At 38.4% G+C, this 16400-nt stretch overlaps 1 protein-coding gene across 1 annotated transcript; it reads right to left on the reverse strand.

Moving 5' to 3' along the window:
• Positions 1 to 3103: 3103 nt before the first annotated feature.
• LOC122662674 lies at positions 3104 to 12891 on the reverse strand. Its single transcript, XM_043858373.1, has 7 exons — positions 12831 to 12891; positions 8885 to 10463; positions 8161 to 8443; positions 8003 to 8081; positions 7295 to 7683; positions 3719 to 3817; positions 3104 to 3282 (listed from the first exon to the last, which is right to left on the reverse strand). Exons 2-7 carry the CDS (start codon positions 10375 to 10377, stop codon positions 3127 to 3129), a joined length of 2499 nt encoding a protein of 832 aa, XP_043714308.1. The 5' UTR covers positions 10378 to 10463; positions 12831 to 12891; the 3' UTR covers positions 3104 to 3126.
• Positions 12892 to 16400: the final 3509 nt, after the last annotated feature.

The following is a 16400-nucleotide window of genomic DNA, read 5'->3' on the forward strand; positions in this document are numbered from 1 at the left end:
ATTTATGTACAAAAAATCACAACCTAAACCAAATTTCTAAATTATTCTAGGCTAAAATATTGGGCATGAAATATTAAAGAGATCATTCAAAATAAGCATGGCATGGAGAGATTTATAATAAACCATGAAACGTGGAACACGAAGCAAGTTTCTAAGCATGCACCAACTGAAGATAAGATATTTTAAACATCCATGGGCTAGATGACGGGCCAGCCCAACTCCCGTTCCAAAGAGCGTGTATCTACGTCCCACGGGATCCCAATGTGTAGTGTTTCAACTCGGACCACTAGATGGGCATTCTCACTCCTTCGCACATGTTTTAATCCTACCTAAAATCGATTTTAGAAATTCATTTGGAATCCCTTAAACCCAATCGAATGAAATGAGGAGATGTGAACTTTGTATCCTAAACTGTAGGCTAGAAAACACTCATAGGCCCAAAACAATGGACCCCACCCCCCACTCAAACCAGTCGTGGTTGATAGGTTAATGCCTATACCAAAATCACGTGGGCCCAAATTCGAAACGCGGTCCACACCCAAAATCTAAACCAAACCAACCCATTGCCTTGTAATCTCAAGTCCAAACCCATTTCTCAATTAATTGATTTATCAACATTGGAGGCCTAACCAAACCTGGGCCCAATATTTGATCACACTCGAAATCATTCACTTGGAAAACCATCGGCCCATGGGCCGATGTCATGCATTACCCAAAGATCCATGCTATTTCGGTTATACCGAAAACACAAAAAAAAAATCCAGAAACAAAGGTAAGGCAAAGATGACATGGAATCATAGCATTCAGATCAATGATAAAATGGGCAGAATAATAGAGGGATCGGGGCATGGCGATAGACATTAATCAAATGAGACCGAGCAACATAGGTCGATATTTAAACTCAAGGGGATGGGGACATAGTAAATAATTATAATATGCAACAACCATATCAAGAACAGAATAAACCAGATGAAGTAAAACAGAATAATAATGTTCAAGAATAAATCAGAAAAAAAAAAAAAAAAGAGTTGCAACATTCAAACAGAAACGAATTTAAAGAAATAAAGAAGAATGAAGTGCATTACCTGAAGTGCGTATGAATCCCGTGTCTGCAGCGGCAATTTGTGGTGGTCACGAACCAATAGGTAGAACGAGAGGGGGTGGGGATTTAATACAGATTGGGAGCTAATATGGGGGAAGGGATTTAATTGTTAGATTAAATCGATTCGAATAGAGACAAAATCCCAAAAGCCAAAATCTCCATAGGTCGTTCAAGAACACCCTGGTTGGGGTCATCTCAATTTGCAGTTCTAGGAAGGTGTTAGGCACCCTGGTTCACCCGGTAAAAACCGGGCTTCTAACCTAAGTTAATGTTTTTAAATGGGTCGAAATTAAACTAAACAAGCATACTAGGAATCACAAACAAAAATCATGAAGAATGATGGATGGCATACCTAAATCCATCTTTGCCCTGCAAGATTAATATACTGAATGCAAGGCATCCATGGCATAATAAAAGGGAAAATCATATACTAATCATGTTGGTACTCATACACCACTCAGAGTTTGGTGCTCGATCAATAGTACTAGATTTCTCTCAAAATTTCCTTGATTTGTGTTCCATCTATGTTTGCATATTTCTCATCACACTTCGATTAGAGTATGTTCTCCTGTTCCCTTATTCCCTAGTTTATTCTCATATCTGTATTGAGTTAGTTCTTTAAAATTTTTTACTTTAACTAGTACGGACCATATGTAGACCATATGTTGGGCATGGGGATCTTGTTTTCCATAAATTTCTTTGATTTTAGGATAAGGATTCTTGTTGTAATTGCGGTGTATTTATTTACTTTGAATCATTCATTATTATCTTTTTCTTTTAAAAAAAAAAAAAGGTTATGTACTTCAGAAACTTGTGAGCTAATCCCGACCCGAAAGTCAAGAATCTCATGTCTCTTAGTTGTATTCCTTTTCTTTATTGTAGTTTATTTTTTTAAATGTTGTTCTCAATTTTATGAATCATGTACACTAGTAGATTGAACCCTATTTCTTCCAATTGATTTCAATAGAAAGCATGAAGAATACCTATGATCTATGAGTTCTCATGGGCCTTAATAACTTGACTCGTGCAGCTAGTTCTAGATTTCCAGCCCATGAGTTAGTTAATAGGTCCACTCTGATCATGATTTCAAGAGTTGACAATGCTAAGAGAAAAGGTTGAATACAAAATGAGCCATGGAAATATGCAAGTAGATGAGTGGAGCTTATAGTTGAGATAGGCCATCAAATTTAAACTGTAAACAAAACAAAGAGTGATTCATCGATTGAATTGGCGATATGCTCTTAACATTTCATTTGCAAAAAGAGAAGGTTAGCAGGGATAGTAGCTGACCATTCAATGGGTAAGAGTATTAAAAAAAAATAGTGACTAAATTTACTGATATAAAAATGCTGGTTAGACAATTCATGATGATGATGATGATGATGGAATTGCCTATATATCCACCATGCTCAATCAACCACCCTAGTTGATCCTCAGTACCATTTGGCCTCTCCTTCCCTAGTTTTATTTCCTACAAATCCATGTCCATGTATACTTTCTTTAATGCTACAAACTTTCTGTTCTCATTTTCCTTCTCTTTGTTGTCATATAGATCCATATACTCGAGAATCAAGACAGAAAACATAATCTAGACCCTCCTCCATAAGCTACAAGCCTAAATACTCCTTTATCAAGCTGCTTCAAATGTTACATAACAAGCCAATCAAATCAAAATAAATAAAATCAATATGAAATAACAATGTAGGAAATGATGCCTGAGAAAATCAACAGAGACCTGAAAATAAGCTTTTAGAGCTCTTAGGCTTATCATAACTACAAAAAATGATCTTCTGGGGCTCCATCTGTTTGAGCATGAAAGGGGGCGAGCCTTGGCACAACAGTTAAGTTGCACTAATGCAACCATCAGGTTGCGGGTTTCGGAACATGGAAACAGCCTCTCCGCGCAGCAGGGGTAAGGCTATGTACATTTGCCCCTCCCAGACACTGCAGTAGCAGGAACCTCATGCACTGGGATGAACTCTTCTGTTTTTTTTTTTTTTCAGTTGGCTAGGCATTTCTCATTTTCAGTCAGAGCCACAAAGAGAAGCCACTTGATCTTCAAAAACCTTGACGTGACAGAGAGGCCGACCAGCTTCATCTGCAAAGACTATCTTCTTCCTGTCCTTGTAAACTCCACAACTAGATGTTGGAGCAGCAGCACCCTTGTTTCCAGTCGATCTCTGAGATCATTAGAAGAGAAACAAAATTCAAATTTCAACTAAAATTGACTGGTTAAGTACATTATAGATAGGCCTTAGGATGTCCATGATTGTTCACACATGACAGATAAGGTGAAAGGACTCCATGAGTTTATCACATCACTATCTCCCTCCAAGTTCCAGCCCAACCACTGCCACCCCCCCCCCCCCAAAAAAAAAAAAAAAGCCAGAACTCAAAAGGATACAGTTTTCTTTGAAATTTCTTGCAATGTCGTTCCTGAACAGAAGTTCAATATAAGATACCATGTTTCTCAAGGCAAATCTAAAGGCCTATTTGTGTTGGCCATAAAATTACCCAAGAAAAAAAAGGGGGGTTGTCAAAGTAGAGATCTTTCCACATGGTAAAGCATCATATAAGCTAGCATCTTTAACAAGGAGTAAGAAGAAAAGAACAAACCATAATTCTACAGAAACGGCTGCAGTCTCTTGCCATCATGGAAAGCCACTTTCTTGTGGTCTCTTCAACTTCTCCAGCCTTGTCAACAGCCACTCTCATCTGTCACAGACAAAGAACATTATGGAAAATAAATTAGCCAACTCTCTCCACACACCACTCCCCCTCCCCCCCCCCCCCCCCCTCCAAAAAAAAAAAAACAAACCTGCATAGAATATGCAAGGAATTATGCATGAACATAAGTAACCTGTTTTCAAATGTGGACAGATGGATATATATCTGATCTATGTGGGCCGCTTGGCAGGTTAGTTCTAGAACTTATTAATATTAACCGCTAAAAAGACAGACATGAGAGAGAAATATTCTGTATTCTCCCTAAAATTGAGCAAGATCTGCACATCAAACTCAGAAGCAGATGACATTCTTCAGAAGATCCTTGTGAATGAAGAGGTACTAGGTAACTGTCAAATAACAATGTCCTATTAATAACCAAATTTTAAAAGATAAATAAATAAGCAGAGAGAACATGCCTTTTACAATCCATATCTTGACGGACCTAGATATCTACCATGAGGTAACTTAGTTGGCCCTGAGATTTCATGGGCACGACTACATTACCATCTATCTATCTGGTTAGTCTCAAGCAAATTTCCTGCATGGAGATTTAAAACTTTGAAAATTGGTTGAAATTTCACCTTTGGCTGCAAGGGTTTGTGATGCAGAAATTTAAAATTTTGAAGCTTAAAGATGGTAGGCAATAGGCCTTATGGTTGAGAAGGGACCCCAAATTTGACAGGTGGCAACCCATGGGTTATACTACCCATTAGACAGTTGGTTTACTGAGTTCAGCCCTTCACTTAGCTAAAAAAGGGAGGGCATGTAGACAAGCTTATCTCGACATCATCAAGGAAACATCTCCCTTAAAATCTAACTGATAATTAAGAAAGAATAGAATAGAATGCCAGTTAGAAATTAGAGACTTCAGCCATCCAAGTTATCTTGTTAACCAGGAGAAGAGGCACAATTTTCCTTTTTTAGGGTTTTTTTGGGGGGCTGGGGGGTGAGGGGGACACTACCAATTGGAACAAAGATTGATGCAATCTAAAAATCCAGATTATGGGTCTCAGAAGCAAGCAGGCCCAATGATCAAATTTGTGATCAAATCTGAAATAAAGGAAGAAATTGCATTGTTAAGGGACGAAATCAGATGGAAAGGGAGGGAAAAGAGATGAGATCAATCTTATTGGGAGGAAGATGAGAGAAAACGTGTGAAAGAAGAAATCAAATTTGGGATACCAATCCCATATGCATGCTCTACAGCATCAAAACTCCTAAAAAATCATATACTTTACTCAAATCATCCTTAATTGATGAGGGGTATATTACATATATAAAGACCTAAAATTTCTAGGTTGACTCATAAAAAGACTCTTAATCACTCTAATGACACTCAATAAAGTAAATAAATTCAAAACAGAACTCTTTCAAACTATTAAGTATCCTAATTTAACCCTAAAATACTTCACTACTAATCCCGTGTACTAACTTTATCCCCACTTTATGGGCTTATAAATTAGGCCCATTACAATGAAGCTCAAAAGAATAAAAGGCCCAACCTATAATATAACTACCCAATGATCAATTTCAGCCCATTGGATTGCCACCAGCACTTTATGGGCCTCCCAAGCTTACTCAAAGGCCTCCATACGGGATCAATGTCTAATGCAACTGCATAAAAAATACTATAGTGAAAATCCCAAGCTCCAACATTGCTACCATCTCTATCACCCCTACTTTCCACAAAATAGGCATTGTTTTAAAAAGGATTTTGCTAGCGTGACAATCTGAACCCACATTGGAAACCCAAGAAATAAGGATTGGAAAAGGCAAATAAGATTTTTTTGGTGCAAATTATCTGATGATCAAGTACTTTTCCTGACGAATGTCAGGCTAGCATTTATTAAACATTCCACTAGATATCAAACTATTGCAACCAACAGATAAAGATCCGAAAGCCCAATCAACAATCTAATAAGTTAACAAAGGATATGCTCTAATATTTAATAAACAAAGCACAAACGTTGAAGTTCTAACACAAGAAATGATGCTAGACTTGAAGTGCATTGGTACGCAATACTAAAGGCCTTCAAGTTTAAATCTCTTAATAGATACAGAAACCGAAATGTTTGATCTTATGATATATTGGTTAGTCAACAAGTTCCCCCCCCCCTTTTTTTTTTTTTGATAAGTAGTCAATCAACAGTTTTCAATCATGAAAATATTGATATATAAAGGTGCTATTCAAAGCTATAATTACTATGAGCCATACTATGAAATTATGGGACAGAATAATTGAAACCCGCTTAAGACCCCCCCCCCCCCCAAAAAAAAAAAACTACTACTTCAGATAGCCAAATTGGTTTTATACTAGGAAGATCAACCACATAAGCTATTTAGTTTCTTAGGTGACTAAAAAAGAAAATTTTAGAGAATGTAAGAAGGATCTCCATATGTTCTCTATTGACTTAGAAAAATCTTACGATAGAGTCCCTAGAGAGTTAATTTGGCAAGTGTTAGAGAAGAAAAGTGTTTCGAGTAAATGTGTGAACATAGTTAAAGATTTGTATAATTGTGTAGTGACTACGGTAAGAATTGTGTGTGTGTGTGGGGGGGGGGGGGGGAGGAGGAGGATAGAGAATTCCCAACTACAATTGGATTACGTCAAGGACCCGCTTTAAGCCCATATGTGTATGATTTTTGCTAATGATATTGCTTTAGTTGATGAAACAAAAGCACGGACATATACAAAGTTGGAATTGGAAGTCAACCTTGGAATCACAAGGTTTTAAAGTAGAACAAAAACAGAGTATACGGTGTGTAACTTTAGTAACAATAGGACTGAAAATGAGGTGGTGAATATTGATGATAGCGAGATACCACAAAATAAAAATTTTAGGTACCTAGGGTCAATCATAAATAAAGGAGAAAAATAGAATATGTTGCACAAAAAATTAGAATAGGGTAGATGAAGTGGAGGGGTGGGTCCGGAGTGTTGTGTGATCGACGTATTCCTTTAAAAATCAAAAGGAGAATTTTAGAGGACAGTTATAAGACCAGCAGCGTTGGATGATCAAGGGCTACCAAACTGCCTTTGTAAACACATAAACGAACATTATAATATCAATATTGCATTATAATACATTTGTTTACCTATAAGCATAAATATAAATTTAGTGTGGGGGGTAGGGGAACAAGATAATTGATTCTTGACACACTTATATCATACAAAATATACCCTAAAACCAAGATTTTCAGGGGAGCACTTGGTCCCTTGTTAACGTCAGCCCCTGTTGTTAACACCAGAACAAGCCAACAGATAAACAAGTTCAGATGTACTAATCAAATAACATTATAACCACTACAAAAGTAGAACATGACTACTAGATATTATAGTTTAAAAGTTAGAGCAAATACAAAATATAGATACTTTAGGCCCTTTATTTTGCATTTTATTTTCTGTCGACCACAATGTAGGTAACAAAGGACATTCTAAACTATAAGCTATTCATGTTGGCATACCTCATCCACAGTATATTTCAAAGATTTAGATGGATAGACTTCAGAGTGCAGATTTTCTTCTACGATATCCTTCATGCACTTCAACTCCTTCACAAGCTTCGTTGCAAGACACTCGATGTCACGCATCTGGCGCTGAGAGAATGCCATAGCACTCTCTGCAAAAGGGTTGGCAGAGGTGCTTTCAGCTGCAGCGTGTGGCATTGCACAAGAAACATTTGGAGACTTGAGAATTCCTTTAGGAAGCAACAAGTTAGGTCTACTCTTTTCATTCTTCAGTTTCAAGATGATCCTCTGAGGGATTACATTGACTTCAACTTCCTTAAGATCAGATGCTGTCAAAGAAGCCCTAATCTTAGACTGTTTCCCAAAGCAAAGTTTCTCCCTACACTCTGTTGATGAAAAAATCAATCAGAAACAGTGAGAAAATGCTGCACATTTGCCTAGCTATAAACAGATGGAGCAATACTTTCAGATGGTGAAGGTCACATAGTAAACAAGTTGGACAATTTCTATTATTTCCACCATCCATTCTATTTGTCTCCCTTTCATGGATGGTTCAGAAAGCTAGATGATACATTTTTAAGTTATGGTATATCCTAGAGGTGAAGCCATTCAAATGGTCTAGACAAAGTAATGTGCACTCGCTCACCCCCCGGGGGGTATACTAGCTTACAAAGAATACAAAAATCTGAAGATTTCAGAACTTACTGGAAAGACCTATGTTTTCATTTAAGCAGCCAGCATCCACAGCTTGACGAAGCTTTTCCTGGGAAGTCGGAGAAATGGCCTGAAAAAACATGTCATAAACCACTTCCATAGAACACAAAAATAAGCAAATTTGAAGTTAAGCAGAATAATGTCCACACCTTTCTGTTTGAAAGGAGCCTTTTTGGAGGGCACTCCAGCTTCAAATCACAGAAATTCTCAATCACTTCCATGGCCGTACAACTTGCAGTAATTTCAGATTGATCAGAACTCACAGAGCAGTCTCTAACCCCAGCAATATTAGACATTGATTCCTCTTCTGTGGGAAATGAGTGTTTCTCGTCAGTTGCAGAATTAAAATCCTCTGAACTGCTACGAGGATTCAAGCATGTATGGCAACTCTGAGACGAGATGTAGAGGATGTCAGTGCTGTTCATAACACTGGTTTGAGGATCAGGAAGGTTATCCTCCTTGATGCCACCATCGCTTTCCATTTCCATGCCAGTAGACATCAGTCCCTCTACTGACAAAGATGAGTTCTTCTGCTTCTCCTCAATTGTAGGTGAACTACACCCAATAGAACTAACACTGGTTTCAGGATCAGGAAGGTTATCATCCTTGATCCCATCATCGCTTTGCGTTTCCATGCCAGTACACCTCAATCCCTCTACTGAAAAAGATGAGTTCTTCTGCTTCTCCTCAATTGTAGGTGAACTACAACCAATAGAACTAACTCTGGTTTCAGGATCAGGAAGGTTATCCTCCTTGATGCCACCATCGCTTTCCATTTCCATGCCAGTACACATCAGTCCCTCTACTGACAAAGATGAGTTCTTCTGCTTCTCCTCAATTGTAGGTGAACTACAACCAATAGAACTAACACTGGTTTCAGGATCAGGAAGGTTATCCTCCTTGATGCCACCATCACTTTCCGTTTCCATGCTAGTAGACATCAGTCCCTTTACTGACAAAGATGAGTTCTTCTGCTTATCCTCAATTGTAGGTGAACTACAACTAATAGAACTAAAATCACTAGGAGAATTCAAGCCCTGATACGACTTCTGAAATGACATGTAAAGAATGTCAGAGTTTCTTATGGTTTCAGGGTCAGGAACGGTATCCTCCATGCTGCTATCTCCCATTTCCACATTTGAAATATATCCACCATCATAGTTAGGTTTTGTGCAGCTAAAGCCATCATCATTCAACTTATGAGGCATATGAATCACACAGCTGCTATCTATTTCACATGATGTCCCCTGCATAAATGAATAGCTTTCACAGCTTCCACATGTCTCAGAATCTGGCTCATTGGTGATCAATGGCACCTCCATAGGGCTTATGTCAGGAGTTGACTGAATAATGCTAACATTTGTATCAAGTTCAGAAATGGGGAAAGAAAGAGTTTCTTTACCAGTCACCTCTGAAAAACTGTCCTCCATTACTTCCCCCACTGCGGCACTTGCAGGAAGAGAGAGAGAATTGTCATGATCCAAACGTTCAATTGAAACTTCTGTAACAACACAACTTGGACCCTCTGTAGTAAGAAAAGTTGATTCTCCAATGGCCAACTCACTTCTCTTACATAACCCTGCCACTTCATCAGATACGTTTGCACTGATATCAACTGTAGAGTGGGAATTGAGAGTAGCACCAAAGGTAAAACCATCCAAATTAGGGCACTCTGAAAACTCAGGTCCTGAAATCTCAATCTCAGCTTTAATGGGTCCAGTTAGATCCACAGTACTTTGAGGTGAATTTTGAGGGGTACTAGGTATTTGTTCATATACTGAAACTGAATCAGCAGATTTACAAGGTGAATGCACTTCTTTCCTGATGCACTTCCGTTTGGCCTTCAGTTTTTTTGACAGCTTTAATTTCCAGCTGCTGAGATTTTCCTCCAGATCAGAATCATCTTCCTTCAATTGCAATTTAGCATAATCTTCACTCAGATGACTGCATGGACCTTTTTTCAGGTCAACAGATTTTGGAAGTTTCCGCTTCTTTGTTTTGCATCTCTCCTTAAGTTGTTTTAGTGTCATTTCATTAAAGCTAAGGTCATCCATGTCATCACAAGCATCCTTGTCTAAATGACAAAGTCCGGGGTTAATTTTGATTTTTCTGCCACCCATGAGAAGAACTGGCCTGTCAATCTTGACCCCACCACAACCAAATGGTGAACCCATCAACCTCCCTTCTTGCTGCTGAAATGTTGTGCAGGAACCTAGATTTTTGGCATCTTCAGATTCATATATAGCCTCTATTGTTTTGAACCTCAGGGCCCGTCTTCCATGAGAATCTACATTAATGATTTTCTCCACCATACCCCTCTTAATTGCCCCAATAAAATACACATGGCTTAAGTTCCTCAATTCCATTGGTTAAAGTTACAATATACTCTCTCTGTCTTCTTGTGGAGAAAATAATAGAGAAAAACTCGTCACATTTGACAAAATAGTTGGACCTACAACATAAAGTGATTTTACATGATAAGAATCTGATTCATAATACTATATTTGAACAAGAAAATAAAATAATGGCACTCAAGAGCTTAATTTGTAAAACAAAAATGTCAATTTCCAACCACCTTCAAAACAAAATAATTCATTGGCCATGGTAGACAAAGGAAAACGTGTCTAAAATAAAATATGAGGCAGTTTTGTGGGTGAAACATCTAAGTTCCCAGTGTTGGAAACTCATTAATGAACTCATACAAGTTCTAAAAAAACAAAAGAAAGACAACTCATCAAGGGGTGGGGGGGAGGAACACCTTGTGTACCTCATGCCAAGTTCAGTGAAGCAGAATAAAAGAAACCACAAGAGCATTAGTGACCTTGATATAAAATAATAATTGTGTAATAAAATGTCAACGAGGGAGAGAAGACAAGGGAGAGATTCTAATCCAATGTGGAGCATAAAATACCCTTTTCTTTCTTTTATTCACACCAATGGTTGCAAAAGCACTATAACTTTTAGATCCATTTACTAACGGAGTAAACCAAAAACCAAACAAGAGTAACAAATATATAATTAAATCTATTCAAACAAACAGAAAACTTATCAGGACAAATATCTTCAGATGAAACAAATGGATGAACAAAGACATAACACCCAAAAAAAATCTGAAACTCCTAGATCAATAAGCAGAGAATAACCCACTTCTGAGTCTAAAATTTTCTGGTATACCTACTTCATATGCAATAGAGAAGGTTGAGGTTTGGTGCAACATCAATTTCAAATTCAAATTTTGAAATCTAAATTTGCTGTTTTGGAGGAAGATGTCCTTCCAATTTCACTGGATTTAATTGAGGAAGTTGATGAGGATATGGATAAGGAAGAAAGATTGTTGGGGGATTGCATAGAACCAGCTCGCATGTATATAGAAGGGGCAGTTGATGAGGATAAGGAAGCTGATTTATAGGAGAGTAATCTTTGTATATTTTCAACCATTAATGATATGGAATTGGGTCATCATATAGGGGCAGCAATTGTGGAAGGTGATGACTCTAGTGGAGATTTTATGAGGGAGAAAATCAAGGATCACTCTAGTGAAGAATGATCATGTTTTAAATTCTATGCCTAGTAACAGCTCAGATGTAGCCAATGTACATAACTCTCAATTAAATCAAGGTTCTCCATTGGGGAAGAGATGCCATCTCTTCAAAATCAAGATAATCAAGATGATCAAGGAATCTTACTTTTATTGAAAGAGATGAGGAAGCTGACAAAAATCCTATTCGGCCCTCTGCCAAGAGGAAGAAGAAAAATAAGAAGCCTTCTACTTCTAAGGTCTATTCTAATGTGAGCTTAGAAATCGTGTGAGGGTGACTATATGACGCCCCTTTCCCCCATTCTGGAGTGAACCCTCATGAAATTCCTTTGCATTCATGATTGTAAGTCTCCTTCTTCAGCTTGCCTTTTGGATGACCCTAAGGCATCTTCGAAACGCCCTACAAATATAATGATTCTGACGGCCATGTTGTCTATACTTCTAGACGGAGTTATCGCTTAAGATTTGCCCCATACTACCTTAGCTCCAAGGAATGGGAAACTTAATTTGTTATTACTTCTAGTTGGAGTTATCGCTTCATTTGTTTCTTCCCTCCCCCTGATTTTGATGTTTCATCTTTAGGAGATTTTTGCTTCTTTCATTTGGGATTTTTCCCTAGTCTTGTCATCAAGACTGATGTATTATTCTTTTCTTTAATGTAATTTTATTCACCCAAAAAAAAAAAAATCATCTCTAGTTAAGTACAATATCAACAAGCTCACGGCTGCTCAAACACTTGCACTTAGTGATACCTTCTGTGGATAAACACGACCTGAATCCTTGATCAAATTAATGCATTTTCCTCCAAACTGTGTTAGAAAGAAATAGCATTAGCATACATAATTGCTACATTTCCATTTAAGACGAAACAGTGTAAGAAACACAAGATGGTATAATTCGTTTATAGAAACCCTAACTCCACAATAACTAGAACTGGAAACCATGTTAATCTCCAGTAACAAATGATAAAACCTAGCGGAGCATTAATAGACCAAATAAAACCCTAAACACTGCAACTTGTGATTCATTAATTAAATCTTAAAAGTTTAAAAAAAAAAAAAAAAAAAAAGGCGCAATGGAACTAATCGCAGTGATTTGAAGGAGGAAAGGTGAAAATTTTTAACATCTACAAAACGAGTTCTACTTGAATGAATCAGCAGCAATAGAAGGAGAAATAAAAGTATAGAGATTCTCATCCCACGACGCTTAAAATCATCGATGAAGGATATCGACAAAAATCTTCCAAATTTTTACCGAATGAATTAACAAAGATGAACTCACCTGAGATTCAACGCTCCGCCGTCAAGGATCGGACACAGGGAAAGATAGACTAGCAGTGGAGACGTGGAGTGAGACTGTAAGACATTGTAAACGCAAGGTTATGTACGCTTAAATGGTGGAGATCTGGCGCCAAATGCTTTTGGCGGGAAAGCGATACAATCGATTATCGCCTCATCGGGACCGTTTGAAAACACTAATCTCACGCGTTGTGACGTCACGGTCCAGTTACCTGTCGGAAAATTTTTAAGATTTTTTAGGGTGGGTCCCCAAGGGAAAAAGGTTGGCACACTGCCTGTGTATCCCACGGTAACGGCCACGGTGTCTATCTCTCTCTTCCCCCTTTGAAATGACCCTTTATCCCTCATGTATGATGCTCCAATTGGTGCTGCCCGCTTGCCTACCGCACACAGGGTGGTGTGCCACGTGCCTATTCGAGAATTACAATTTAGGAAAAATTACTTGATTAACCACTATTAGGTTTATGTTTACAAAACTAACCACTAATTGTTTTAAGGGAGAATGTTCTTTGTGCCGCAACAGGCTGCGCCCAAGCACATGGGCAGCCTGTGCAGGGGGCAGGGTGGTCATTGCCCCCAACCCCATATGCCTGGGCGTAACCTACGCTGCGGCACAGAGAACAGCACTCCTTGTTTTAAATAACAAAACTAAACTGTTTTGAGTTTAAATTTACAAAACTAGCCAAAACAGTTCCCATTGCTCATCTAAGGATAACTTTTTACAGTTTTACCCCTCTTCTCTTCCTCCTCCTCCACTTCTCCTCGTTGCCACCCCACCAACCATGTCTCGTGCCCACACACCCCCCCACGACCCCACTCGCCTCTACCCCCCCCCCCCCTTCTTCTTCTTCCTACCCCCTACAATCCTCTACCCTTTTCACATCTTATCTATCTCTCACTGTCTCTCTTCTATTGCAGTAGCGACCAAGGAAGCTTTCAGAGGTGGGGATGGATGGGATTGGGTGGGAGGTGTTGGGAATGGGGTAGAGGAATCGATCTCTGATGGAGTCGTGGGGAGGAGTGTGCTGATGGGGCCGCGGGAGCAAAGGCTTGGGCACTGGCATGCGGATGGGCTGGGGTCAGGGCTTTGGGTAGTGGAGGTTGGCATGGTGGTAGGTTAATTGGTTTGAAGGGTGGGTGAGGGCAATGGTCTCGAAGAAGAAGAAAAAGTGGAGAAGGCGGTCCCCGAAGTAGCCCTGTTCTGTCAGCTGCGCTTGCTATCACTACTGCCACGACCTCCTTGTTTCTTCGAAGTTCTTGGAATTTTCTGATGCCAAGCACAAGTTCGGATGCCATTACTGCTGGAATGTCAAAATAATAACTAGATTAAGAGACCGAGAAAGAAAAATATTTTTCTGTCGGCACAAATTGACGCATACATGAACTTAATTGAAATGTTGCAAAGCTTTGCGATCCGAGCGTAAACAAAAGAAATCTAAGCAATTACATGAACCTTTAATCAAACATGGAGAAGGCAGCACTTTCTTTGGAAGACACTATTATCTCTGCGGGACGATCCGTAAAGAAGAATACATTCGTGATGGGGTAGAGGATTGCAAGGGGTAGGAGGAAGAAGAAGAAGGGGGGTAGAGGCAAGTGGGGCCATGTGGGTGAAACATGGCTGGTGCCTGGTGGGGTGGCAACGAGGAGGAGGAGGGAGGGGGTAAAACTGTCAAAGAAGAGCATTGCACACTGTTTTGGCTAGTTTTGTAAACCCAAACTCAAAACAGTTTAATTAATTTTATTAATTAAATCAATGAGTGATTAGTTTTGTAATCATAAACCCTAATAGTGACTAATCAAGTAATTTTCCCTACAATTTATATGGCCAATTTTTTTAGGGCTTTCTGTAGAAAAAGTAGTATATGACGGAAATTGAAAGATGCATATTTTCAAACAATTGAATGTATTCTCAAGTGGAGTTTATTGGAATTTACATATTAGTTTTGCAATCCGATTTTTACCAAAAAAAAAGTTTTGCAATTCGATTATATGTTGGATTTAGACCAATCGAGATCTTCTACGGTGCGCCTGCTCGTAGTAGCGAGAGCGGCGCGGACCATGTCGGTGCATAATGACCACCTTACCCCTTGCCTAGCGCCTTGCCAAAGCGGGGGTAAGGCGATCATTGCACGCCACTATGGGCAGCGCACCATAGGAGATCAGGGTCCGATTTAGACATGTTTTTACGTTCTATCATTTTCGAAGAATTTGTTATGAGTGTCTAAGTTGACATCATATGTATGTATTTCAATTTACGAGTACAACTTTTAAGTTGTTAAAAGAACAATGTTAATGTTGATTGTGGATCTTTGATGGGTGGATTATATTTAGTGCATTCAAATTTTTCATTTGAAAGTAATTTATTGTCTTCATCTATTGATACTAGCATTAAAATTAGGAAAATTATCACTGCCACCCCCTGAGATATGTCATTATTTTATTGCAATCACACTAAGTATCAAATATCAACCTTAACCCCGAATCTAACGGGGCTTTTAATTGTTAAGTAATGATGTCAGCAGGTTAATTTTTTTAAAAGACAATTTTGCTGTTATCAATGTATGAACTATCTATTCTACCCTTTCAAATAAAATAATCTTCTACCCTTTCAAATAAAATAACCAAACATATGGTTGCCACCATCACCCACCTTCTTCCCATGGCTTGTTAGAACAGAGCAGAGGATCCTCTACTTCCATCTATATACAAAACCGAGTTAAGAACTAGAATCAGAGAGACTAATCACATGGATGGTTACACTTGCAGAGAGATCTAATACGAGCAACCTATCCTTTGTGGCTGCACATGATCCCTGAGAAATCCATTGTATAGAGCCATTTGGTTAGAAGGTATTTCTTTAACCATGTAACTCTGAGACCTGCAAATTATAAGGTGATGGTGTTGAAAGAGACTGGGTTGTTTTTTTTTTTAATGTTTTAGTGTAGAGGGTATTTAGTTTGCATTCCATAAAGTTAACGCCGTTAGATTATGGGTTAAGGCTGATATTTGTATACATGGTATGGTTGCATTAAAATAATGGCATATCTTAGGGGGTAGCGTTGATAATTTTCCTTAAAATTAATATTGTAAATGAGAAATCCTCTAAGTCACGACACTATAGATTCTGTCATATATCTATCAAAATAATTAAAAGATTAGTAACTAATGGAGTATTTGAGACTCTTGAATTTATTGACTTTGGTAGTCTGTACGGACTCTATTCAAGGAAAGTAGACCAACAAGAATACAAAGGGGTGCTAGAAGGAGAACTAAGACACTCAAGATCATGCATACGAACATTTTTGGACCATTTTCTACACCATGTCTAAATGATTAGAGATTTTTTATCTCATTTATAGATGACTATACAAGATATCTCTATCTTCTAATTCACAATCATGAAACAATAGATGCATTTAAGAACTACGAGACTAAGGGTGTCAATTTGGAACCGAAATCGTATATCGAAACTAAAACCATCCGTGTAAAATCGTATCAAATCGCACTGTTGCAAAAATGGTATGGTACAGTATGATCAAACAATATTGAT

Source organism: Telopea speciosissima, chromosome 5, assembly GCF_018873765.1.
Source record: "Telopea speciosissima isolate NSW1024214 ecotype Mountain lineage chromosome 5, Tspe_v1, whole genome shotgun sequence".
Lineage (NCBI taxonomy): Eukaryota > Viridiplantae > Streptophyta > Magnoliopsida > Proteales > Proteaceae > Telopea > Telopea speciosissima.

What these genes read in the sequence shown, in the direction of transcription:
- LOC122662674 (XM_043858373.1), bottom strand. Translation starts at nt 10,377, where the DNA reads ATGGAATTGAGGAACTTAAGCCATGTGTATTTTATTGGGGCAATTAAG. An exon ending in AACCTTCCTGATCCTGAAAC is followed by an intron (nt 8,444 to 8,884) that starts CAGTGTTAGTTC and finishes TGATCCTCAAAC; the next exon opens with CAGTGTTATGAACAGCACTG. An exon ending in GGCTCCTTTCAAACAGAAAG is followed by an intron (nt 8,082 to 8,160) that starts GTGTGGACATTA and finishes ATGTTTTTTCAG; the next exon opens with GCCATTTCTCCGACTTCCCA.